Source organism: Spermophilus citellus (assembly GCF_964194105.1).
Source record: "Spermophilus citellus genome assembly, chromosome: 9".
In the NCBI taxonomy this organism is placed as follows: domain Eukaryota; kingdom Metazoa; phylum Chordata; class Mammalia; order Rodentia; family Sciuridae; genus Spermophilus; species Spermophilus citellus.
The window spans coordinates 52,406,090-52,431,809 of NC_138191.1; the positions used below are offsets into that span (position 1 = coordinate 52,406,090).

General features: G+C 36.2%; 2 protein-coding genes across 3 annotated transcripts in view; one reads left to right on the forward strand and one right to left on the reverse strand.

Moving 5' to 3' along the window:
• Positions 1-11,032, reverse strand: part of PLPPR4 (phospholipid phosphatase related 4) — a gene marked incomplete at both ends in the record, with an annotated part of 36,970 nt that extends 25,938 nt beyond the window's left edge. Inside the window, one exon of one of the 2 annotated variants that reach the window (XM_081308521.1) lies at positions 10,811-11,032. In XM_081308521.1, coding sequence (XP_081164647.1) covers positions 10,811-11,032 — 222 coding nt within the window. The remainder of the gene's footprint in view (positions 1-10,810) is intronic. The other variant, XM_081308522.1, reaches the window with a different exon arrangement.
• LOC308655499 (uncharacterized protein) overlaps positions 1-25,720 on the forward strand; it is a gene marked incomplete at its 5' end in the record, with an annotated part of 119,175 nt that overhangs the window by 43,695 nt on the left and 49,760 nt on the right. The gene's annotated exons all lie outside the window — the stretch shown is intronic.

The window sequence follows — 25,720 nt, forward strand, 5'->3', positions numbered from 1 at the left end:
ATTCTACTGAAGGCCTTATATACTTTAACATTGCCTTTGAAAGGGGGTGGTGAACATAAAAGAGATAGTAAAGGTGGACTGTTAATGTGGAGCATTAATAACTTCCATTTTATTTTTTTATTTTCCAGCACCATAAAGCTGTGATTAAATTAACTAAATTAAGTAGGATTGGGAGTATGTGCTTCACTATGAGATGCATCAAGAAGTCACGTGAACAATATATTCAAATCAAATATAAAGTAACATAGGATACAAATACCTCTGACAAACATTTTATTATCAAAGGCTTAAAAGAATAAATCTAAGTATTGTTGCATTGCTAACTAACACAATCACTTGGAAAGGTAAGTGCACTGAATCAGGAGTAAACACACATAACATTTTTTAACCCTTTGGGAAACAGATTTTCATCTCATAGCATGCACAGATCTGTAGCAGACTGGCCTAATAGAATGGAAAGGCCTTTGAGCTGAGGGATATATAAACAGTGCTATGGATGATGAAGTTTGCTAATCAACCCTTCTACTCTCTTCAATGGTTAGCCATCCATTAGGTTCATTTTGCCCCCACTTATATGCCAAGCTTTGGCAACTTTACCAGTTGATATGTGAAACTAAGAGGTCCCATATTGCTCTTGGAGAAAGGAAAATCCAGCTTCACTTCCAAAGTCAGTCTCTGACCCTCTGTCTTGTTAAACAGATTCTGCCTAGATTGGAAATTTCTATCCTAGTATTGATTTTTAACTTGGCCTGAAAAATGAAGAGACAATGTTGGAAAAGAAGGTAGAACTGAAGTACAGCTCATTTGGCTTCCTGGGGTCATTTCCTATGAGATGCCTATTGCTCCCCTGACCTCTACTCTTCTGCACTGACCTCCATAATCATAGGAAAGTAAAGGGGTGGTGGGGGAGCAACAACAGACCTCATTGAATCAGACTGAGAACTTCAGAATGGGTAATTCTTCAAGTATTCTGCATCTCCATTGAATAGGCATCTTTGAGGAGGCAATTCACCAGGCCCTTCTTGGTTATGTTAGAACCAACATCTGGGAACTAAAGTCTTAGATTTCTTCCTCTGTTTCTGATTAGGACTGAATAGAACACTAGCCTTCAAGGTCAACTAGAGACTAAGTCAAGGCCAAGTCTGAAGCAGAAGTTTAGTTCAGGATCTATTTTCCACATTTCCATTAACTAAGTTGCTAGATTTCTTGACCAACACAATAATTAATACATCACAATTTTATTTAGAAGCCACTATCTGCTCCTCACTATTTGTATCACTCTAGAGGCTAGAGTTTGAAAATGAATTATATGAGGAATCCTAAAACATAGCCTAAAACATAGCCTAGAAGTAACAAAGAAATAACTATCTAGCCTAATATTTGATAATCTATCATCATAAAATAATTTTTCTTCATACATGTAAAATTTGACTAGAAGCTAGAAACTAAATGAGGTCTTTGAGTGGAAAAGTTTTCGAAAGTTCATTTCTTTATAGTAAGTATGGATTGCTGCCCATCCTTTTAATAAGATTTTCCTATGAAAAAGGCTTATTATTTATGCCCAAATCTTTACAATTCAACATACTCTATGTTTTGAACAGTCAAATATCAGTTGTTATAACACAAGAATTTCCAGATCATCACCTAAAGGGTAAAGAACACACTGATTCTTTGGGGTTTAGCTGCTTTAAAGAAAATATTTCAGTGCGTTTCACAATAATATCCTAAAAAATGTCACTTACTCTCAAAGACTCAAATACCTTTGACTTATTCATCATTTTCTGGAAAGAATAATATTATTTATTTCACAAATGTCTAAGTTGGGGTGTGGCAAGATGTGATTGACACTGGAGAGATCCTGTAGCTGAAAAGTTTATATACAGTGTCACAGGATTCTAGAAAGGTGAGAATAGCAGGGTCTTACCTGTAGTATTGGCATTCAAATCCTTGGAGCAAGGATTTGGAGAAGAGTTTTAGACTAGTAGGTCTAAGGATACTTAGTAAATGTGAATTTTCCTTTATTTACTAGGCCAAATAATAGTATCTAAGGCAAGTGGTCTCCATTTTGTGAGTATATGTGCACCTTTATCAAGGAAAAACTGGCAGTCTAATAAGGAGTTGTTGTTGTTAATGTATTTATACATTATAATGAATTGCTCCATCATTACATGCACATTGTATAAAATATATCTAAATGTGTGATACAAAAGGGAGAAAAATCAGGAAACACAATGCTGTTCCACAGATTCGAGTAATATCTGAAATCACAGGAAAAGTTCAAATAAAATGAAGGATGCATGTCAGTAAATGGGAAAGAAAAAAAGTCATTTACTAGTTACTTGACTTTGCTTTAGAAATTGTTAGCCATAGTATATAACTCATATATAATCAAAGTGTCCTAAAAACTCTAACTTAATGACAATATTTAGACAAGCTTGGAGAAAGTAAGCTACTTGCCTAAGACCACAAAGCTATTAAGTAGTCCAAATAAAATATGTATAATCTATGTGTATGTAAACTACACATCTTTTGTGTATGGCATGAAAAAATGCTAGTATATGTGCCTTATGTAACTAAAATAGTTTTCTATGAAAATTAAAACTGTAAATTCTTTGTTAAATAATGTTTTTTTTTTAGGTCATAAATCTCAGACAATCCAGAAGTATATCCTATGTCATAAAAATAAGCACAATTATAACCTAGAACTGAGGGCTCATATAGATCATGAACAGTGATTCACTCCTCAGTTGTTCATTAGTCCACGAGGCAACCAATGTCTCTGATGGGACACTCATCAACACTTTACAAATAAAAACATCTCCACAAGCTGAAAGAAAAAAAAAAATTATGTTTCTATTATCAGTCCCATTGTATTCCATACATTTAGTAAAAATTTTTTGAAATTCTACTACAGACTAAGAAGCATCCCAGTAGCAGTTCTATATTGTTTCCATTACTTTAACCAAAAGGCATATCATAAGCAATCAATATTTATTCAATGGAAAAATAAATTGTTATGAAAGTACAAAATAGATTATTCCCTGAGATTTCATTTAAACACCCCTTATGTTGGAGGACACTTACTCTAATTTGGTCTCTTTTGGACCATTCTGAATCATGCCTGTGGCTTTATGAAATGTAAGTTTACTCCTAAGCAATCACATAGCAAAGGCTTTTGGTGAGAGCATTATATTGTTTCCATTCCCAGACAATATCTTTTCCACAAATAGCCTTGGTTTTAATTACCTCTATTCCCTTCTCTCTAACTTATGCTTAATACTAATGATCTGTTAGTTTTAGCATAGACAGAAGCCCTCTTGTTACTGCAAATAAGAAAGCAATTATACTCCTTTATGTTGATTGACATTATTTTCTGATTAAAAACAACCAAACAGTAAAGTACCTATGTGGCAATTGGTTCAGAGTTTAATTACTAGCAGAAAAAACACCTCAACATTAATTATGTCAAAATTAGTACTTCTGTCCTTGGCATCCATCCACATTCCAAAATCCTCTTGAACATTAGGAAATTACTCTAGTCTCAGTTATCTGGAAGTACATTTCTCAGCTAATCTGTCGTAGAAGAAACCTTATAAATCTGATATATTTATGATGCTCATAATCAAGAGATATCACAGTTCACATACAAACTTAATATTTTTTTTCTTGAGACCAAGGTGGAAGAAGGGCAACAGTTGGGTTTTAAGAAAATTCTTGGACTTTCCGAAGTGACAGTTACTTAATTTTGCTAAAAGAAGAGTCAAACTCTTCATTTGTGTTTAAAGAATTAAATGAGATGTTGTATATGGAAAAATTACACTTAAGTATAACAGAAACTTCAAAGCTATTGATGTAAATTTTATTCTTATTTCCTCCAAAATTTCCTCTTTTCTATCTGTTGGAGTCCTCATATCAAAGGAAGTAACTGAAATTATTCTGGCAATGAGATGAAAAAATATAATTTTGAATGTTCTTAACTTTAGCTGTAACCATGCTTTTTAAAAAGTCTAAAATTTTGGAAAAAAAAGAAGACTCATTCATACTTGCTTTAACATGTTGTTTAGTGCAATGTGATGTCATAAAATATGCTTAGAAGTTAGCACAACCAGCTAGTGCAATGACCTGAATTTTAAATGTTATAATCCAGAGGGAAACTTTCTAATATGAGGAATTCTAGAAATAGTAATAATTAGGAAAGAGCACTAGAACAGGAGTCAGGAGACCAGGTTTTATTCCATAGTACATAATTTAGGTAACTTAAACTTTTCAAGCCACAATTTTCTTATATATGATAAAAGAAAGAGTCAGACCAGGTGCTCTTGTATTATACAATTTTATTTGACTTAATTATGTAATTTTAGTTTTAAAGAATACATGAAGACATTCCCTCATTTTTGTTTTAAGGCGAGCTTGCTTGGGAAATACCCCATGCTGTACATATATGTATGTCCAGAGGAAATCTCTTTTCTGTGAGAAATATTTATAATACATTCCTAGCCTAAAAAGCAAAAAATAGCCCTCAAATGCTTTTTAGGTAATAATCCAGCTTAGACAGTCTGAATGCTAGAAGGGTCTCCATGATTTGCTCACAGATTGGATCTCCAATAAACTCATGTGCCTTTCACTCCTGCTTTCGGTTTTCTCATACCTTTTCTCTTAACCCTGCTTGGCCAGCCTCTCTCTACCTCATCTCCTTGAGATTCCATACTCCATGCTCTACCATTCTCATAGACCTATATGAGTCTACTTTCCTAAACTTTTTTTCAGTTCCAATTTTTTCCTTCCACCTCACCCATAGCTCTTCATTAATCTCCTGAGAAGACTCATGGGTGCCATTTGGCTTTGCCAGAAGAAAACTTCTTTTAAATTGAATAGTCATTGTGCTTACAAAACATCTATGCTAGAAGTGAATCAGTTACCATTAATTGGGAAGCAGCACTAATAAAGCCAAATTCAGTAGCTGAATGTAGAGAAAAATTCCATGCCACAACCCTGACTAAGCCCTCAACCAGAATTCCTTTAAGTATGAAACTAGCCAAGTCATGGCAGAGGTGAGTCTCTCCGCCCCTCATCACTAATTTTAGCATTTTCACTGGAAGCACCTGTGATTCAGCAAGGTTCATTCATGGTACAAGGGCCAGATGGACAAGTATTCAAATACTGCCTCGGTCACTGAATTGCAATGTGTCCCTGGTTAAAGATGTTTTATGCTCTGAGCTGCAATTTTCTAACTTAAAAAATAAAGATAATAATATCTTTTTGGTTTAGTAGTTCTCGAGACTTAAGATGACATTTCCACAGGGTCAGTCACATGAAGGAGAATTGAAATTTGATTGTCCTTTATCATCATCATTATTTTTATTATTATATAAATTCTCATGAGTTGGAATTTAACTGTTAGAACAAACAAGGACAATGAACATTTTATGTCACTTGAAGACACAACAAAAAGTGATGGTACCTAGAAATGGAATGAAGTAGAATAGAATAGAACAGAATGGAATAGAATAGAATAGAATAGAATAGAATAGAATAGAATTCCCTCATAGTAGGTTCTATGTCCAATACTTGGTATCTGCAGAAATGTCCTCATTTAACTCTATCTCCAAAAACTTAGCTTCACTTATTTTTTCTTTTGCGTCAGACTTTGTGCAGTGTGACTTGAAGAGAGGAGGAACTTGCCAGCTCATCTCACTTGGCAGAGTTTGGAGTGTTTTTTGAGCAGACTATCTCACTTTGCAATCTAGAGAAGGGGAAAAAATCTATAGCTACTATTTTGGTACATGCAATGCAGAAATGTTGTGATGTTGTATTTCCTAGTGATGTTGAAGTTTATGGAAAAGGAAATAAACTATGCATGTTTCAAAGTAAGAATATCAAATGAGTCATATAACTTTCACATGGAGCATAAGATAGAATAGAAATCTTGAATATAAGTATCTGCTACAATTAAAAAATAAATTTCTTAAAAATATTTCTATGGAAAATAATTTCAATTTTTTGAGATTAAAATATTCTGAATATGCAATATTTCAGATACCACTGTTTTATGCTAACAGATGATATTCTCACTCCATGTGTGTTTATATATGCCAGTTTTTCAGAATTATGTGCATGTGTGCATGTGCACATGAACATGAGATATCAGTGTTTGTATCTGTAGAGCCCTGTAAAATATCTTTTCCTATAGGTCAATCATAACTCTTACACTTTCATAGGTATTAGTAATAAAAAGTAGGTCATAAAATAATGTTTAAATGAAAAGTATATCTTTCCTATTTAGTTTATATTAAGAATTTGTATCTTTTTAGTTTAAAAGGTAATTTATTATGTGTTTCATGTACTGAACTAACTGGTCTTGGAACAGATTGACTTATGAAAACAAAATTGTGAGTCTGAGCACAGAGGGACCATTATAAAGCTTAGCATAGAGGAAATTCATGAGCCACCCAGACATTCAGTCCTATCACATATAATATTGGGTTTTTAAGCTTAAAAGATCTTTTTACTAGTTCTAGGTATGCTGTCTACAGTTCCCACCATAAGTGATGCAGCCAACACTTGGAGAGTGGTTTGAAATTTTAAAGGTAAGAGAAAATATTTTTTTTTGGTGGACCATTCCTGCTTGCCTGTCTTGCTGTTTAAGCTAATAAATAATAAAAATTTGGATATCTTGTCTGAGAGTTCCTTCTACAACCCTCCCTTCCTTTTTCCTAGATTGAATAGTATAAAACTGAATTATCTAACGAGTTCCTAAAATGACCTTCTCTACAGAAAATCATCATGTATCTTTCAAACTATCAGGTAATAAGACTGTCCTCAATGAAATACTGTATCAGCAAACAATCAGTAGTTAAACCAAAAATAAGAAAAACTCTAGTCCCTAACTTAATGTTTTGTTTACCATCAAGGTTGGTGGTGAACTGGGACAAGATTACTTGATTTTAGTGACTGAACACTTGGACCTAGAGAGGGGGACATAATTAGATATACCCTTAAACTGCAATTGGACCCCAGAGTTCCTCCCCACTCCTTCTCTCTAGCCATGGGCACTTAAGGAGGGGTACCTAGCTGCTAACTAGTAAGCCAGCAGGGAGTGTACGCTATACGCCAACTCTCTGTGCTTAGAGACTATCAGTGGTGCACAAACTGAGCTGAGGAGGCTAGTCTTTTTCTAGAGGAAGTTGTTTACCCTCCATCAATGTGCTCTCCCCCACTACATATGTCTTTCTGTTATTTGTTTCTTTGTTTGTTTTATTTTGAAATGGGGTCTTGTTACATATCCTAGGCTGGAAAATAATTCCTGGGCTCAAGAAATCTGTCTGCCTCAGCCTCCCTTAGCCTCCTGAATGCCATTTTCCTAAGTGAAGAAACAAGAGAAAGTAACTTTGCCTGTGTGAATATTCTTTCACCACCTTTAGAGACATTTCTTTGTGAAGAACATCAGCTCTGCCTCCACTTTGCTTTGTAAACATGGGCAAAGCTGTTTAACATTTATGAGTTTCTGTTTATTCTTTGAAACCTGGATAAAAACAACCTCTGTCTTAAACAGAATCTTTACAGACTCAACAAGATGGTGCACGTAAAGAATTTAGCTTTATTCTAAGTGCTTCACAAATGATTGCCGTAGTTACTGCACAAACAATATGGCACTCCACTCTCCCTATTCATGTCCATTAATACAGATCCATTCAGGAAAACTTGGTACCCAAACCAGTTCTGAAAACTAGAGAGAAAGTGGCTTTTGCTGAATAAAGAGAACACCCAAGCTAGGCCATGTCAGGACTGATCTCTCAAGTTTGGCCTTAAAGTCAAAGAATCCTGAAAGTCAAAGAATCAGGTCAAGGGCAGTTATAAGACAGGAAAAGAAACGACACACTGTGTGTCTACTTCACCTCAGACATGATGCTACAGCCTGATTATATATTCTCTATTTTAAGAGAAAAACAACAATTTTATTACATATGACCATATGTGTATTTACATTTATATTACATGATTTCTAGTATATATGAAGACACTGAGGATATGAGAAGTAACATGGGCCAGAATTAGCCAAACAGTAGTGGCATAGATGTTACGTGAGTAGTTCCACCTGTCTGTATAACCTAAGTTGTACTCAGAACATGATGCTATTTTCCTGCCATAATTCAAGCTAAGTTGATTTCAGTCCCCTCTGTTCCAAATGAAACTTTCTCCTCAGTGTCCCAATTAAGTTTCTTAGTATCTCATACCCATTAAGAATAGCAATTTAGAACTGCCTGAATAACTTTTAAAAAGGCAGTTTAAAATGTGCCTGTCAGCATTAGACCCAGCTAGTTGGTCTGGTTTTTTGGTTGTTTTTATTTATTTTTTGTTGTTGTTGTTTACTTTTTTCTCAAGATCTGACTCGTTTTTAGCCTCCTTTTTTTTTTTTTTTTTTTTTTTTTTTTCTTCAGTAGTGGTTCAAAGTAACAGAGGAAGCTTTGGGCTTCTATGTGATGGAAGGATATTTACTCAGGTTTAACTCTTCCATCTCTATTAGTAAGGTCTTGGAAAACTATGCTGCAAAGCAAAGTGTAATTACTCTAGAGCATCTTACTGGCATGTTAATTCTAGTTATGTTTATGCATCCTCCAAAGGAGATGTAAAGCTTATGCTCACCAGTGTCAAAATGAGTCATTTCAAAGTGCTTCCTGTCAACCCCTTAAAAAAATTGATGTACTAATGCCTTCTATATTCTGGAGGCTCTTTAGTGGTATATCATGCATTTGAGTTTCAGGAACATAATCTGCAATCTAATTTTGTAGCTTTCTCTTTTGAAGTCTGTTACCCCCAAGATATAGTGTCATAATTATTCATTGAAACTCCATGAACTGTCTTCAGTAATTGTTCTATAACTTGTCCTGCTGAGAAATTCATAGAGGATATCTGAATGGGTCAAAGTGGAAGTAGTGAATTGGGGTCATTTTCACTCATGGAAAAGATGTAACATTTGTGAGATGTTTGTTCCTAGAGACATAATTCAATTGCATTATGAAGCGCTTTTGAAATCCTAGGTTAAGAGAACCTCAATAGTGCACACTCAGATTCTTTAAGGCAATAATCTTATTTTCTGGTCTGCATCCTCTTGTCTGGAAGTGTTTTTCATGAAGCCATACAGCTGCAATGTTTGTGGTCAGTCACTAGCTGACCTCGGGTGTGTACCTTCCTAGAGATGGAACTCAAAAATTAATTGGTTTCTTTTACACAAATGTAATAGATTCAGATGTTATTGAAAGTGCTTAAGTTTAAAACTACAGTGGATTAATAATGCCACAAGTGGCCTGACAGTTTGAACTTGAAGGCAGGTATCTCATCTTTCTATTTCTTTACCCTTTTCAATCAGGAATCTTCTGCTGCCCACATTTTTCTTGAGATAGCTCTTTATTATTTTTCAACAATAATTACCTAAGCCATAGCCTGAAAATCCCTTGTGAAAAGAGTAAGGGCAATAAATGAATCAATTAATTATTTTGAAGAAATAGAACATTTTTTCTTCTTTCCTATAGGTCATGGATGAAGGGATGACCCACCATTTCTCTGAGATTTATGCAAGTCACATCCTTCTTAAAACTGAAATCAATTTTAAAAAATATATACCATGTAAAATAAACTTCCAAATATACTATTAGATATAAAAACAGTCTAACAATATACCTGCCCCCAAGTTTCAAGACAGGGACTCTTCCTCAATCCATATAAACCTCACAGTAAACAAATACAGAATATACTACCTGTACTTGAAAGTACTAAACCTCCATATTTGGCTGAAAAGACAGCCTAGGAAGGATATTTATAATTCAGCAATAGTCTTTTAATTCTCTAGGTAACCAAGGCTCTAATTACATAGAACATACTTTTATGGTTAAGGTCTTCTGATTTTGCAAAACCTGTGCAACACATCCTTTCTCTGCCTGTAATTTAACAAACTCCTTGCTTAAAAATGTCTTCCCAATGCAATGGATTACAGTGCATGGAGTCTCTGTACCTGTCAATCTTTATAACCCTCCCATAATATTTTCCTCCCTCAAACACTGCATTCTGTAAGTTAGAGGTTCATTATGAATACATCTACCTATTATTTGCTTATCTGCTTGACACAGAATAAATTCACAGATACAAATCATATAAAACCAGATGATGTCATTTTTTAAAATATATATATATATACGTATAATACATTTTTTTTAACCATGGAGAAAGACCAGTCAGTAGCTTGATGATTGTTGCCTGGAAATGAAGACCCAATTGTAGAAGCAGATGCAAGCACCATAGTAACTCTAATAGGAGAAGGTTTGGGGGATGTTAATAAAAAAACAACAATCCTAATACTAAACAAACACTTCAGGTCCTCATAGCCAGGGGCATGGCAGTGTGCACTTGAGTTCTCACCCAAAGCTCTCAGAGTTCTAGATACATACTCGGCAGACTAAAGATACAAATCCCAAAATGTGTGCATCATGGCCCCTCTGGGGCACTGATGGCCATTATGCACACTGGCACGACAGGGCAGGGAACTAGACCCACACTCACACAGGTATCTCTTCCCTGCAGGCCACCCAGCAGCGACACCTCTAGTGGTAATCACCCTGGGCTGGCAGGTATTCACAGGCACACTCAGGGGAGCTTTGGAAAACCCTGGGAGGGGGTTAGGGAAAGGGTCGGTCATTTGGGGACAGCAGCAAGCACCCTGGCACTATCTGCTTGCCTCCTATACTGTCCAGGACCTGAATTCACTCCGGAGGTGCCCGGAAGATCTGCATTATGCCAAGGCGGTGGGCCAACTCACCTCCACGAAATAAAAGCAGGGCAGGAGGGTGACGCTGTCCTTGATCACTTTGCCCTTTGGCCTCTCCTTCGCCGACATCCCGGCCGCCTGCCCGGGTCTGCGTCCTCCGCCGGGCGAGGTGTGCACAGTGCAGCCGAGGCGAGCTGCCTCCTCCAGCCGCAAGCGCCCGGCACGGCTGATGTCACATTCCCCGCGGGCACCGCTGGAGCCAGCGCGCTGCATGCAGCGCCCCCGCCTTCTCCCCTCCCCTCTTTGCAGCAACCCAGCGGACCCCGAGCCGGCAGGTCCTCTGCCTCCCTTGCTCTGGCTCCCGCTCCTGGTTTTCTAGAGAGAGACGTCCAGCTCCCTCCTCCAAGCTGTTGCTGCAATGGCTTCTCCTCCCCTGTCACCCTCTCTCGGCTCTCCACCGCCTTGGCAAGGCTCCAAGGATGTGGGAGCTTGACGTCAAGAATCGCAAAAGAGGGAAGCTCTCCTGGTGTTTCTGCAGTAGCTTGGCTGAGGTGCAGAGGCACCCAGTCCCCTCCTGGGAAGCCACCTGGGTCACTCCAGAAATACTAACTTGAGGACTCCTGGAGAATAGCAGCTGGCCCAGCATACCACCCACAAGAAAACCAATCTCTACCTTCCTGAAATAAAACTTGGTCTTCTTACTGAAAATTAGGCCCTGGTAAGAACTCACTAAGTCTGGCTGCTCGCCCCTTCTGAGGATCTCTGCCTGCGAGAATTCCTGACACCCACTGTTAAATACTATCAGCTTTGGGACATGGTTCCCGGTTTTCCTGCTTCAAAAGAGGCAGATGGTGCAATGGACATCCTCATTGCACCCGAAGTCCAGGACATATTCTAACCTTACTCCTAGTACAATGTCAGTGTTAAAACCAACAAGTCTTCAGATGATTTCTGGTGGTGGATATGGCTGCTCTCAACTTTGTGATTCTTTTGGCAACTCAAAAGTGCAAAGTGGTTCAGAGGAAAGAAACTTTGCATGAAACTTTGCATAACATTAATGAAGATAACCCATTTCTATTCTCACATACCCTAGGCCATTTCCAACATCTTCAAAATCTCCTTATCAGGCGTGTGACAATCTATTCCTAGTCCATTTTTCAGCTGGCCTTCTCAGTTTCTACTCCAATAGGTCTTTGGCAATATGGAGACCACACCATCCACTAACGTAGTTAAATGTTTCATTGTCGTTACTGCCTCAAGTCCTCATATACCTCTGCCAACACTGGGGTTCAATCCAGCAGAGTCATCACTCATTTCCCCTTTCCAATTTACCATACTCACCTGCAAAATCTCAGCCTTAGATTAAAGGAAGTCTCAGTTGTTCCAGAACAACTGAAGGTGGCTGGAGAAAAAACGTAAAATTGCATAATCTTGTCCCTCCGAACAAACTTTAAGCAGGTCCACTACCTACAATCCTAGTGTTTTTTCAGTTTGTTACTACTATCCCATTCATACCTTCTCCTCATTTCTCAAATTTCTTCATTCTCTGCTAATGGCTTCAAACTCATTTCCTTCATAAAATATAAGTCCTACAAGAGAACTATCCCATCTTCCAGAACTAGTTGCTAGCCCTACCCCAACCACAGCTACCGCCATCTCTTGACTAGATTGGCACAATTAATAGGCTCCTAACTATCCTTCCAGCATTTTCCCTTACCACCTACCAACTATAAACTAGTCATTACATAGAGTGAAAAGTAAATTCATTTGTGTTATTTCTCTGCCAAAACTTCCTAAGGCCTTCTTCTCACTGTGTTCAGCAGAAAAATCTAAGCTCCTCATCTTTTCATGAGTCTCACTGGCTCTGCCTGGTTCTTAGATCTTGTTCACATAGCTCTATGTCTCAATGGCAAGCGACTCAGTCTAGATTTGTACTGCCTCAGGGTCTTTGTACATAGTGACTATTTGTTCACAAACTCTGTTCTAGAAACATTGCTTGGTTAACCCCTTAATCCATGCCACTGCTCAAATTTTAGCTTATCAATCAGGGAAGTTTTCCTTGACATACTCTTGAAGTAGCATTCTTAACACCAGACTTTTCTTTTATTCTTTAATTTTGATATTATTTTCTTTTGCTTTATAGAACTTATCACTATCTAATAGTTTAATAAGTATTGCCTTGTTAATTTTTTTTTTCTGCCTTGTCCACTAGAATGTAAACCCCATAAGATCTAGGACCTTTTCATCATGTGGTAACAGGAACTGTGCTTGGCAAAGAGAAGGTGTTCAGTAAACATTTGTGAAGAAATGAACTGATCAATTAAATTGAATGATGTATATAAAATCATGCAGCACAAGTTCCTTGCACATATTATGTATTCAATAATTGTTGGTTGATTCCATTTGTTAACTATTATGTAACTCATCATTGACTATACTTCTCATTACTACCAAAGTTACTTTGTGTGTTGGGGCAGACTTTTTTAAAAATTTTCTTAGTAACTAATAAAATTTATAATTCTTGATTAAGATAAAAAGCAAGTTAGAATAATTTTAAGTTGTTATAATTTATCATCCTGGAAATTGCATTTCTACAAAAGGGGATTTAAACAGGAGACTAAAATTATAGCTTCCTAATTCATTAGTAACAAACTGAAGCCCTACAATAAAATATCAGAGATGCATGCTGAATACATGTTGACAATTCAAGAAGTTCTTGAAATATTAGAAAGGAACTCCTCTTCCCTCCCTACCTGGTCTGCCCTGATAGATTTTTCCATCCTTGTTAAGCATCAGGAAATGCTTGAGAATTCAAAGCCAATTCTATTGCAAATCCTTTACTCTTCCCTACCCTAGATTCTCCTTCTTTCTCTCTTTTCTTTTACAATATTGTATTTCTTTTTATTTTATTTAATTTATTTATATGTGACAGCAGAATGCATTACACTTCTTATTACACACAGAGCATAATTTTTCATATCTCTGGTTGTGTACAAAGTATATTCACACCAATTCGTGTCTTTATACCTGTACTTTGGATAATAATGATCATCACATTCCACCATCATTTATAGCGCTATGCCCCCTCCCTACTCCTCCAACAACTCTGCCCTATCTAGAGTTCATCTATTCCTCTCATTCTCTCTCTCCCTATCCCATTATGAATCAACCTCTTTATGTCAGAGAAAACATTCAACATTTGGTCTTTTGGGATTGGCTAATTTAGCATTATCTTCTCTAACTCCATCCATTTACCTGCAAATGCCATACCCAAAGGACTTAAGAACAGCATACTACAGGGACACAGCCACATCAATGTTTATAGCAGCACAATTCACAATAGAGGATAATTCATAGTTGGAAAGGGACCTGGAGCATGGGAGGAATAGAGGAACTCTAGATAGGTAGAGGGGTTGAAGGGGAAGGGAGGGGGCATGGGGTTATTAATGATGATGTAATGTGATAATTATTATTATCCAAACTACGGGTATAAAGACATGAATTGGTGTGAATATACTGTGTATACAACCAGAGATATGAAAAATTGTGCTCTATATGTTAAGAATTTTAATGCATTCTGCTGTCATATATAAATAATAAATAAGTAAGTAAATAAACAAACAAACAAATAGCATACAGGGACACAGCCACATCAATGTTTATAGAAGCACAATTCAAAATAGCTAAACTGTGGAACCAACCTAGATGCCCTTCAATAGATGAATGGGTAAAAAAATGTGGCATAATAACACAATGGAATATTACTCAGTAATAAAAGAGAATAAAAACAATATTGTATTTCTGATCTATATAATTTCACACTCATGTCAGATTATTTTACAGGTCCCCATAGATACTAAACTCAATGATAATGACTTACATTGGGACAACATTTTGATGTATGTTCCAGGGGCACTCTATCATAAAGCCACATCCTCAGCCCTCTTAGTTGTTTATTTATTTATTTATTTTTAAATTTTGGGACAGAGCCTTGATAAGTTGCTGAAGCTGGCCTCAACTTGTGATGCTCTTGCCTCAGTTTCTTTAGTTGCTAGAATTTTTGGCATATTCTACCATGCCCAACTGTACTTCAACTTTTTCATGCACAAAACACTGCTGTGATATGAACAGGGCAAATAATTTCCCTATTTTATATTTTTAAAAGTCATAGATAGAACTCAGATGGAAAAATAAGTAAAAAGTCAAACACAGGTCCAAACCTGTGAAATATTTCAACTCTGCTCTTGATAGCAAGTCACTTAATATCTTTGAGCTTTGGTTTTCTGGTATATAAAATGGGAAAAGTTATTGGCAATAACTGTTGCCATGCTCTGTAGTTCAATTGTGATCATATATGTGAAAGCACATGGTGAATTATAAAAACCAGTTAATCTATTCATCTATCCATCCATCAACCTATCAAAATTTATTGACCCTCTACTATGTGAGAGTCACTTTTCTCCTTAGGTAACAACTGTAAAGAAGAATAAATAGAGTATCTTCTCTCACAGAATTCACAAATGATAATGCAAATGCAGGTGGAGTGAAGAAAGATCAAAGACAATAAATTAGTCATAGTAAAACAAATAATGTTCACTATAAACTAGTGCCTTTTTTAAGTGCTTGATAAGTCTTTTAATCCTTATGATGTAGGTACCATTACCATCATATGTTACAGTTAAAGAAACTGAGACTCCAAGGGTTATGTGTTATTATATGTAAGAATAACAAATATAATTAGTGAGACTGAGATTTAATTAAATTAAATTTATTTATTTATTTATTTAGTACCAAGGATTGAAATTAATTAATTAATTTATTTAGTACCAAGGATTGAAATCAACTGTGCTTAACCACTGAGCCACATACCTAGGCAACCCCTTTTTTATTTTGATTTTGAGACAAGATCTTACTATATTACTTAATACCTCACTAAGTTGGTGAGGCTGGCTTTGAACTTGGGATCTTCCTGCTTCAACCTCTGGAGCCTCTGGGATTACAGGTATGCATCACTGCACCCAGCAGGGCTGAGAGCTTTTAATCCAGAAGTTTGTTCCAAGTTCTAGGATCTTAAGAGTTAGTTATATATACTGCTTCTGCTAACAAATTATAGCTTGTAACATACATTACTTAAGAAACAATTATGGTGCAGTTGTAACTGTGATGAGAAACTTCTTAAGTGTGGTGCCCAAGGAAGGTCTTGACTGTTTTGACACTCAAGTGACTTATATCATTGAGGCTACCAGACAACATTCCTGAACTAAAATCTGTGCTCCATCCCATCTTCCCCATGTAAATGCATATTTGGATGTTAGATGTTGCTGTAGGTATACTAATTGTATCTCTTTATATAGTAATAGCAGCATTAAAACAATTTAAGATGCCTTCCAGAATTTGAACATTTTTAATGAAAATTCCCTTCCAGTACAATCAAATGAAAATGGCACCCACTGACAAGTAGCACCCTGACATGTTACAAGACTAAGGACTTCACAGCACAAATAACCTACAAAAAAATATGCCTGAAAATGTACTTGACATCACTAGTTAAACTGTCAGAGTCCTTAGATAAGAAAGAAGTAGTTTTTCTATGTACTGCTTTTGGATGCCAACAGCCAACTACAAACTGCTTTTCAACCTCCTGGCAACTATTCATTCTTGGGGTATTTGCAAGTTGTTTATCTTTAAGGTCATAAAACAGTGTATTTAATTTAGTAATGTATTTCCCCCAAATTAGCCTACTCCTCAGCATTTTAAGGAGACAACAAAGTAAGGTTTTATTGTATTTTCTAGAATAGTATGTCTTTGAGGAACTGAATATGCAGATGTGTGAAGTACTGATGTGATAAGGGATTAGGAGATGTGAAGATAATGTTCCCTCTCTGGCTTCACCCTGGACTCATTATGAGGCTGTGGATAGGAATATTTTAATACAGAAACTCAGTTTTCCCATCTAAAAAATGAAGGAGCTAGATGGGTGAAGTGGACATCTGCTGTCTGCTCAGGATACATTGTTTCTTCTTTTTGTGATGGCTTCTTGGATTTTCAGAATGTAAGTTCCCACTCTCATAGTCACAGTTAGACTGTAAGGGGAGGTGTTCAGCCTTCCTCAGGCCAAGAGCCAGGATGGTGAACCAATCTAATTTGACTGTGTTACCCCAGAAGTTGAATCTTCAAGGGAGTGATACAGAGAAAATTCTTGATGTCAATTCATGCAAGAAGAAAAAGAATGGTGATTAAGGCTGGTCTTTAATTCTCTAAACTACCCTTTCCACTTTTCTTTTCAGAAGTCCGGCTTTTCTACTTTCTATTGTTTCTTTGCATTTAATCATTTCCTTCCAGATAAATTCCTTTCCCTTCCCTTCTCTCTCTTTCTTCTTGTCTTCCTTTTCTTATTAATTCAGACAGATTTCATTTTCCATGCCTGTAAACAACCTGAAATTTCCAACTAATACAAAGAGGTCACTTATTAAAGGATTAACTGAATATTTATTTCTAGTTACTTTAACACTAAATTTACCTAACAACAATTCTGGCAGGTGATTTTTTTTAAAGCAGAATTTTATATTTTTCTGCTATCAATGATTTTGTCCACCCTAGTCTCTTATGACTCCCTAATAGAACATGGTAGAAGGTGTTTTACACAATTCTCATGAGCTCCCTCTCCCAAAACATGTCTTCTCTGAGAGACAGCCACAGCTACCCCCCAAGAAATTCCATAGCAGTTAACTCAGGGAAGGAAAGGAAATCTTAGATTGTGGAGCTTGGCTGTGGGTGTGCATTGGCATGCTAATATGTTGGGATGGGTTAGGATCATCCCACATTACCTCTCAGGGGATTAGAAGGGTCTGAGTTTTAGGAAGACTCTGTATTTAGGGCCTCAACTCAGATTGCTTCTTTGCAAGAATCCTGGTTGGAGGTGCAGCAGAGTCTGACAGCATGCCCTGGGGGCTGCAAGCAGAGACAGGAACTGCATCTGAACCTGCTGCTCCACCCCAGTACACTAAACATAGCCAAGAAGGAGCTCCACCATTTGGAAACACACTGAAGGTATGACTGTACAGCCAGTTGCAGGGCACAGTTACTGCCAACAGGGCTCCAGGTGTGACTTGGGGGTGAGGTGTAAAGAGAGTGAAGAAACCCAGCTGCCCCCTTACAAATGCAGCAAGGGCAATGACTGTATCTCCTTTTACATCTGGTAACCATCTATAGGTGAGTGACTGATGTGTTTGTTTGTTTTTTTTTTTCCATACATTTAAGCTAGCTGCATAGCACTTGCTCTACAAATATATCACATTCTACAAATAAGGGCATCATTTTTATTTTAAAACATTTCATAGAAAGAAATTTAATTAGATTTTAAAACATTCAGTTTATCATAAGAAATTTAAATATTACTTTTGTCAAAGCAGACCTGTGTAGTTTCATGGCTTGTTGTATTTTTAATGACTGTAAAGCAACAATGTCAAATTTTATCACCTACTTGTGCAGTCTCTCTTCAATGGTGACTACCAAGAATGTAAAGAAATTAAAATGAAAAATTCTGTGAGAAAATGTGTGTAGCCATTCTCTGTACAAAACTATATTCATGGAATTAAGATTAAGTTTTTTATTTAGAAATCAAATAGATTCTATTTGAAAGTATTATATTTAATATATTTCCCTAAAACGTGGTTTGTTTCATGCTTACATGTTATTAAAATGTATTTAACTGTTTTCTACCAAGTTCTGCATAGCTGACCCTAATTCCCTTTCAACTTACCCTAATGTGCTATATTATACACTACTTTGTGTATGAAAGCGTTAAGAAATTCATGCACATAAATCAGCAATTCCTTTTCCTCCATTGTCACGTTATGAAAATAATTCTCTATATTTACCACTATCTTACTGGTAAATAACAAGCATCGACTCATTAAAATATAAAATGGTCCCATCCACCTGTCTAAAAATCTTGTTACCTTCTTTGATTTATTTGTGACCTTGCCTCCCTCTTTTTTTGGTCTCCATTTTTTTTTTTTTTAACTTTCCAATAAATTTTTCTCTTTGATGATTTTCTCTTCCATATCTCCATGGGCATCCATTTATACTTGGTTTCCTACAAAAGTCCAAGCTCCAAGCTTCCAATCTTGTTCACTGCACAACACCCCTCTGCTCCACTAGGTACTTCTATCTCAGCTACCCAGCTTTGAGCTTTATTTTCTCCTTCTAGACAGTGTCCTCTCCTCTGAGAAGCATGTTGAAGCCATATGTGGGCCAAGTTTATTTTGCTTCTGTGCTTTCTTTCATGCCATTCTCTTCTGGAATGTAGTTATATCTCACATCTCTGAATTTCATCCTTTCTACTCAGATGTCAGAGACCTCCCCTTTCTCTTTTTTTCTCTCTCCCAGAACACAAGTAGTCTTCATTATGCACTACACAATATATCATGAACTGTTTTTTTCTATTTGATATTTTCTATCATTGTTCCTTCACATTGAAGAAATGAATTGGAGAAATGACAAAGTCATCTTTCCTCTGTCTATCCCCTCCTTTCCATTTCCACTCCATTTCACCATTTTGTTTAATTCATCATTACATCTATGACATTATAATAGCCTCCTGGCTAATTTCCCTGACTTCAAATATTCCTTTTTCTGACCAAGTCTATAATTTTGTGCCAGGAAAATTCTCCTAAAGCACAATTTCAATCATACCACTCCTTCACTTGAAAATACTTGTGGTTGGCTCTCCATTGCCTAGAAAATTATATTTAAAAACTTTAAAATAATGTAAGGTCTTCCACAGTCTGACACCCACCAATCTTTCCATCTCACCTCCCATTCTTTCCTCTAAAGACACTAACTACAGACATCACTGGGTACATGGTATTACATAAACCATTTTCTCCTGCATTATAGCCTTTTATGTGCTCTTCATTTTTCCATTCTTCAAGTTTCAAATCAGAAGCAGTCCCCTTATGAAGTTTCCTTGATCTTTCCCAGCTCTGTGATCCTTTAGGATTTCCTTTGGAAATTTTTTGTAGATCACATTATATTCTGCCCTGATTATCTTATTTTTCCCCAAATGTATTTTGCTCCTTGGAAGTATGATCCATGTCTAATTCATTTTTTTCTTTTTAATACTTAGCATAGTATTTTGTACATATCGAAACTTCATTGAATCTATCTTGAGTAAATAAATTTCATAATTTCTACTCTTCCTTCTATAGTGGTCAGCAGAGCACCAGAACAATGTAAAGATTCTGAATGAATCATTGTCAATTAATGTAGCATTTTATAATTTGTGATTCTGTTGGGATGAGCATGCTCTTTCTCTCTCCCATTTTCTCCCACAACAATTTGAGAAGACTGTCAAGTCTCGAAAGAAGTGTGAAAGGAGTTTGACATGTACAAATGAGAACCTATATTAATTAGCTCAGAGTGCCTCCTGCTCTCTCAAAGCTTCAGTAATTATCCCTTGGTTGCATAGCTAGAGGTTGTATTAGAAAGAGTCCTACATGAGAACTTTCAACATCTCTCTGAAGCTACTGAGAAAAGTGCTTTCAAGAAAATACATGTTATTCCTCCCTTTTTTCTTTTCTCAGAACCTAGCCACCCATATCCTCTCTTAAATATTTTTACCCAAATTCTCTCAAATTCTACAGAAGGTTCCCTTTCCCTCTGCACTTTCCAGGGTTGTCTTCATGCTATGAAAGCTCCAAATGTTTTCTATAACACATATGTTAGTTGTCTGCTTTTTTTGTGTGTACATGCCCTCATATGTGTGTCTTGAATACATCTTCCCAGCTGTCCTGTATCCCTTAGTGGTTGTCCTTCTCTGTAGACAGGGACTTATAATTTATTTGTCAGAGTAAACTACAATTTCCCTATATGCTTCCTTAACTTAACTGCCATGATGAGAATCATTATGCTTCACAACCAGTTCTAAGAAAAATCAAGGCCAGCTGATTTTAGAAGGAATTAATACAAGGAAGCATCATCATGGATTGCAAAGCAACATATGATGATGAAAATCAGGTGTTCCTAACCTTTGCTGACATTCGTACCACTTCTGTTCATGCAGTATATCTTGTAAGGCCTTATGGAAAGAGCTGAAGCAAGATTGCTCCTAGTATGGAACTATTGTTAAGGTTTATTTCAATTTCACAAAAATATATAGAAAACATGAAATTATACACCTAAAATTTCTTGTGTCTGATACACACACACACACACACACATTAATATTTGAAAAATAGCTATTTTCATGCCAGAGTTGATTTGATTGACAAAACTTATGTAAATATGATTTTGTACAGGTGTGGAGTCACAAATGGCAGAGGAGCTCTGGCCTTCTCTTTGCAAATGTTGAGATGGTGCTCATATAAACTCTCAGATTCATTGACTCATCTGCTATGTAGAATTGTGTGCTATTAATATATAATTCAATGAGATATACTCTTACCAATTTTTTATGAATTGAGAGAGGACTTCTTCTCCAAATACAAGGTAATATGTGATTCTGGGACATGGGGACATTGTCATATTTCACAATGCTAATCATGGGTGAGCACAGAACTGAAGTGAGGTCAACATATAGTTCCCTATATCTTCTGGCCTTGGAGATCTATTCAGAGATGGTCATAAAAACAACAGGAGCCTAGCAGAGTACCCTCCCAGGAGTTTCATAACTACAGTCAGTGGTACAGGGAAGAGTGCCCTTCTCTAAGGTCATGTTTCCTCAGTCACATGAAGAAAGTCTCAAGTAGTAGATAAGCATGGAAGGGGCATTAATAGAGAAGAAGAGATACCTCAGGGTTTTTAGTCCCTGAGTCAGCCACCCAGGAGAGCTCCAATGTCACCCCTCTGTGGTTCAGCCATGTAAGTCAGTAGCCATCTCTTTCCCTAACAATATTTACCTCAATTATTTTTCTTTAAGTTCCTATTACTTTTAGTCAAAAATTTCTTTGTAATATACATTCTATAAAGTTCACTGAGTGTATATAGTTGTACAAATGATTTTGTATGAGTATTTTAAGGTATGAGGTGTTAGCAATCAGTGTCTAATTGATTTCAAGCTACACTCAATCCTGAAATGTGTCATAATAGACTACAAATCACACCTTAAGGCAAATTATGCATCAGTGCATCATTTGGTGCCACCCACAGCTTTCAGGCAGGTAATAACAAGGATGTGCATCAACCCCTCTTAAATAGTGATGTGGAGCTTCACTAATTGTAGGCATGCACAACTTGTCCACGTGCACAACTCACTGAATGGTGAATTGGCAAGTTCTGTGGTGGGCCTGCACTTACAAGGGGATGCCAGAGGAAAGGTAAGAAGAACATAAGCAGCTTAAAGGAGTCAAAATGTGAAGTGTTGGCATACTTTGCATTTTGAAAAATCGAGTTTCTCTTTAACTTAGAATGTCTAGCCCTTTCAGAAAGGGCTCTTGCTTCCCAAGAAAATGATCTCACATTTCTGGGTGAGAGTTTCCTTTATAAGTCTACATTTTAATTTTATGAAGAAAAACTGCAGTGTCATTCCACAGGCCAAAAGAGCAGCCATCTTGAAGCAGATCTTTGCTTGGGAAAGAATTGTCATAGGTGAAACTAAGTTAAATAGGACCCATCATCCTTAGGTGTCAGGCAACTTTCTGTCCCAGGAAAATGCTTTTCTGTTTCCTTTATATGCTAAGAGATAAATCTGTTTTATATAAAGTTAAAATTGTTATGTAAGAAAGACAGTCTCACATTTTTATTTTACTGGTTAAAAGTTAAAGGTGTTTTAGGGGACACAGGATGGCCCTAAACAAGAAGTTTTTGACAGTAGACAAAAGACTCACCAGAAGGACTTATCAGAAGTTTGCTGAATTTGTTGATCTCAGTCCAAAACCAAAGAGACTGGGAGTTGTTTAGGAAGGGCTGGTTCTGGGGAAATTTATAACAATGATTGAAGCCTCACTGGATTGGCTCCCCTAGCATGGTATGTTTTGAGGAACAATAATGAGCTTTAGAACATGACATGAGAGACCTCTAAGCCGATGGTATTAGAAGAGGTGCTGCAGCAGCCCTCACACCATTAGAGAGAATCCCAGCAATTTGGGCTAAGTTGCACTGGACTGTGGAAGACTAGGGTGAGGCATCAATGGAGCAAAAATTCCACAGGAAAAATGCTTTTACATTCTCTTCCTTCTGGCATTGGAAGTGGACCTGAACCCTTTGAACAACAAGTAAGTCTTTAGAGATCCTGGATCCTTGAAGAGCAGGGGTTACCATATGACCGCTCACAGACCAAAATCAGCTTACGGGTATTATTTATGCTATTTGCATTTTGGAAACACAAATGCACCCATTCTTTTTTGCATGGATTAAGGTTGCATTAGCAGTGGCAGAGTTGAGTAACTATGACAGAGATCATGTGGTTCACAAAACCCCAAACTTTTACTCTCGGGTCCTCTACAAAACATTTGCTGATTTCTGATGTTTAATAGCTTCCACCATTTCTTTCTAGTGAGACTGAATTTTAGTCCTTAAGTTTAATCTGAGCCTAAGTAGTTGTTCTTACTGGCCCCCAAATGAATCATCTTTCCCCTCAAATTTCATTTCTCACTAAGCTCTCCTGACTGAGCTCTTGAACAAAATTCTACCCTACCACAATACCTAGGGAGTGGCTCTTTACTGTAACAGTCTATGAATATGAACATTTAACAAAATGAATTTTTGACATCATTACAGACACACATGACTAACATGAATGCAAAATAAAACCAAAAGTTTATTTTTATAAAAAACTGACAGAAATTAAAAATATCCTCTAATATGCCATAATAGAGAATAGAGTAATATTTTAATATGACATTTAAATTTCAGGCATTCATTTGCCTTTGAAAATATCATTTAAAGAAAATCTTAAATTTCTAAATGTCATAAAATGGCAAAAGCCACATTATACAAATATCTCCAACTTGTTCAATCTGTGCTGAGTTCTTTGAGAGTTGTTTAAAATGGCATGCTAATCAGAGTAAATTAACCAATATTTCAGGGAAAGCAGATGGCCCCTTGGTCTTAATGTCATTTAAACACTGAAACCACCTGCTGAAAGAAATATGAATAGATTTAATGGAAATAATGTTGCTTTCTACCACTGACCAGTTATTCATTGCCATCATAGCATGACATAATTTTAAAAAGTATATATTCTGAATATATACACTCACACATACAAGAATATTGACACATAAACCTATGTTTGTACATTGAGAGGTAGTTACATTCTGTATGTCTATCTATACTAAATTAAATGTGGGAAAAAATAAAAATTTAATAATTCAACAAATATTTTTATTGAGAGATACTATAGTTTGAATATAGTCTGATTGTCTCCCAGTGCTTCACGTGTTAAAATTTAATCCCCATTATGAGCTACTCAGAATTATAATACCCATTGAGAGTAGAAAATGAATCCAACTATGGTGTTTAAAGTTGGGATCTTTAGGAAGTGATAAGAATTAGATAAGGCTACTGGGTGAAGTTCAAATAAGTTCTGGTGGCTTTATAAAAAAAGGTAGAGAGGTAAGATAGCCACACAAAAATGCTCCCCATCTCTCTCCCTGTGGTCACTTTTAGAAATATATTCAATACATCAAAATACCATTATTTTATACTTACCTTGATCTACTGATAATGTACATGAAAAACAGAGACTTCCCATAATGGCAATTTAGGTGATACACAATAACATGCTTGATAAGAACAGCAAAAATATTAGAAATGCTGCAGAAAATGTCCTCTAAATAGCATGGAATATCCACCAAGTTAGTGAGGAATTATGAAACTTAGATTAGTGAGAGCACAGCACCACAAAGGTGTGAACTGGAAATAGACATCAGAGACATAAACCCACAGAGAAGAAGGGACTCACCTGAATGGGACTATCATATCTGCAGGTGGGGGAGCACTCACTGAAAGGTAGATGAGCTTTGGGGTTGATATTTGGAAGTGGGGATATTGAGCTTGAGCTCAGTAACTGACAAAAGTAGGAACCTAGTACAAGTGCCCTTGTTTGGAACAAACATCTCAGAAGCTGATTTTGGAAGATGATATTAATATTACTTTGAGAACCATTGTAGGTAGCTCAGAGAATCTCCAAACCTTCATCCTGTGCTACAAATGCCCAAAGGTAACTGGAAGCAGAAAATGAACTCCTTCCTGAGGAAGATAATAGCACACTAAGCCAAAAAATTCCCTAAGGACATTTTCAAATAAAATTGGCCCACAAATAATTTAAAATTGCAAGGTGTATATTGAGTTAAGTATAAATGATCCAGAATTAGCAGAAATAATAAAGAGTAACAGATCCAAAAGAATTCCAGATATTTGAAACTGCGACAAAACATTGTATTCATGGAGAAAAGTTAAACTTTAGGTTTTATTGTTGTTTGTTATTTTATATCTTGTGAGGGAGTTATGCTTGCAGATTTTAAGAGAAACTAGTGTATAATTAAAAATCTACATGAATAGATTTAGTAGCAGATTAAACTGATGAAAATAAAGAGATGGAAACAGAAACATGATAAAAAGTAATATATTAGTCAAAAAGAGGTTAAATAGATCTAGAGTATTTTAAGTTCTCTGTATTTTATGAGGGGGTCATAAAGAGGAAAAAAATTAGCAGGTAGAAAAAATGAAGGGCAAGAAAGAGAAGAAAATGGAAAATGTAAACATATGTAATATATGATATGCACACTGAATACAATATGTAATTGTATGTATATATAATTATAAGACTTTAAATTTACTGTTATTTAATTAAAATATGAAGACTAAAATATAAGTTTTATAAATTAATTATTTTCTATTTAGAGAAGATCTTGAAAATGCAAAAATGTAAAGAAAGGCGAGAGTAACCATACAAAAACTTAGCCAAAAGAAATTGATGTGGATATATTAATTACAATGCTATAAAAAATGTACAGA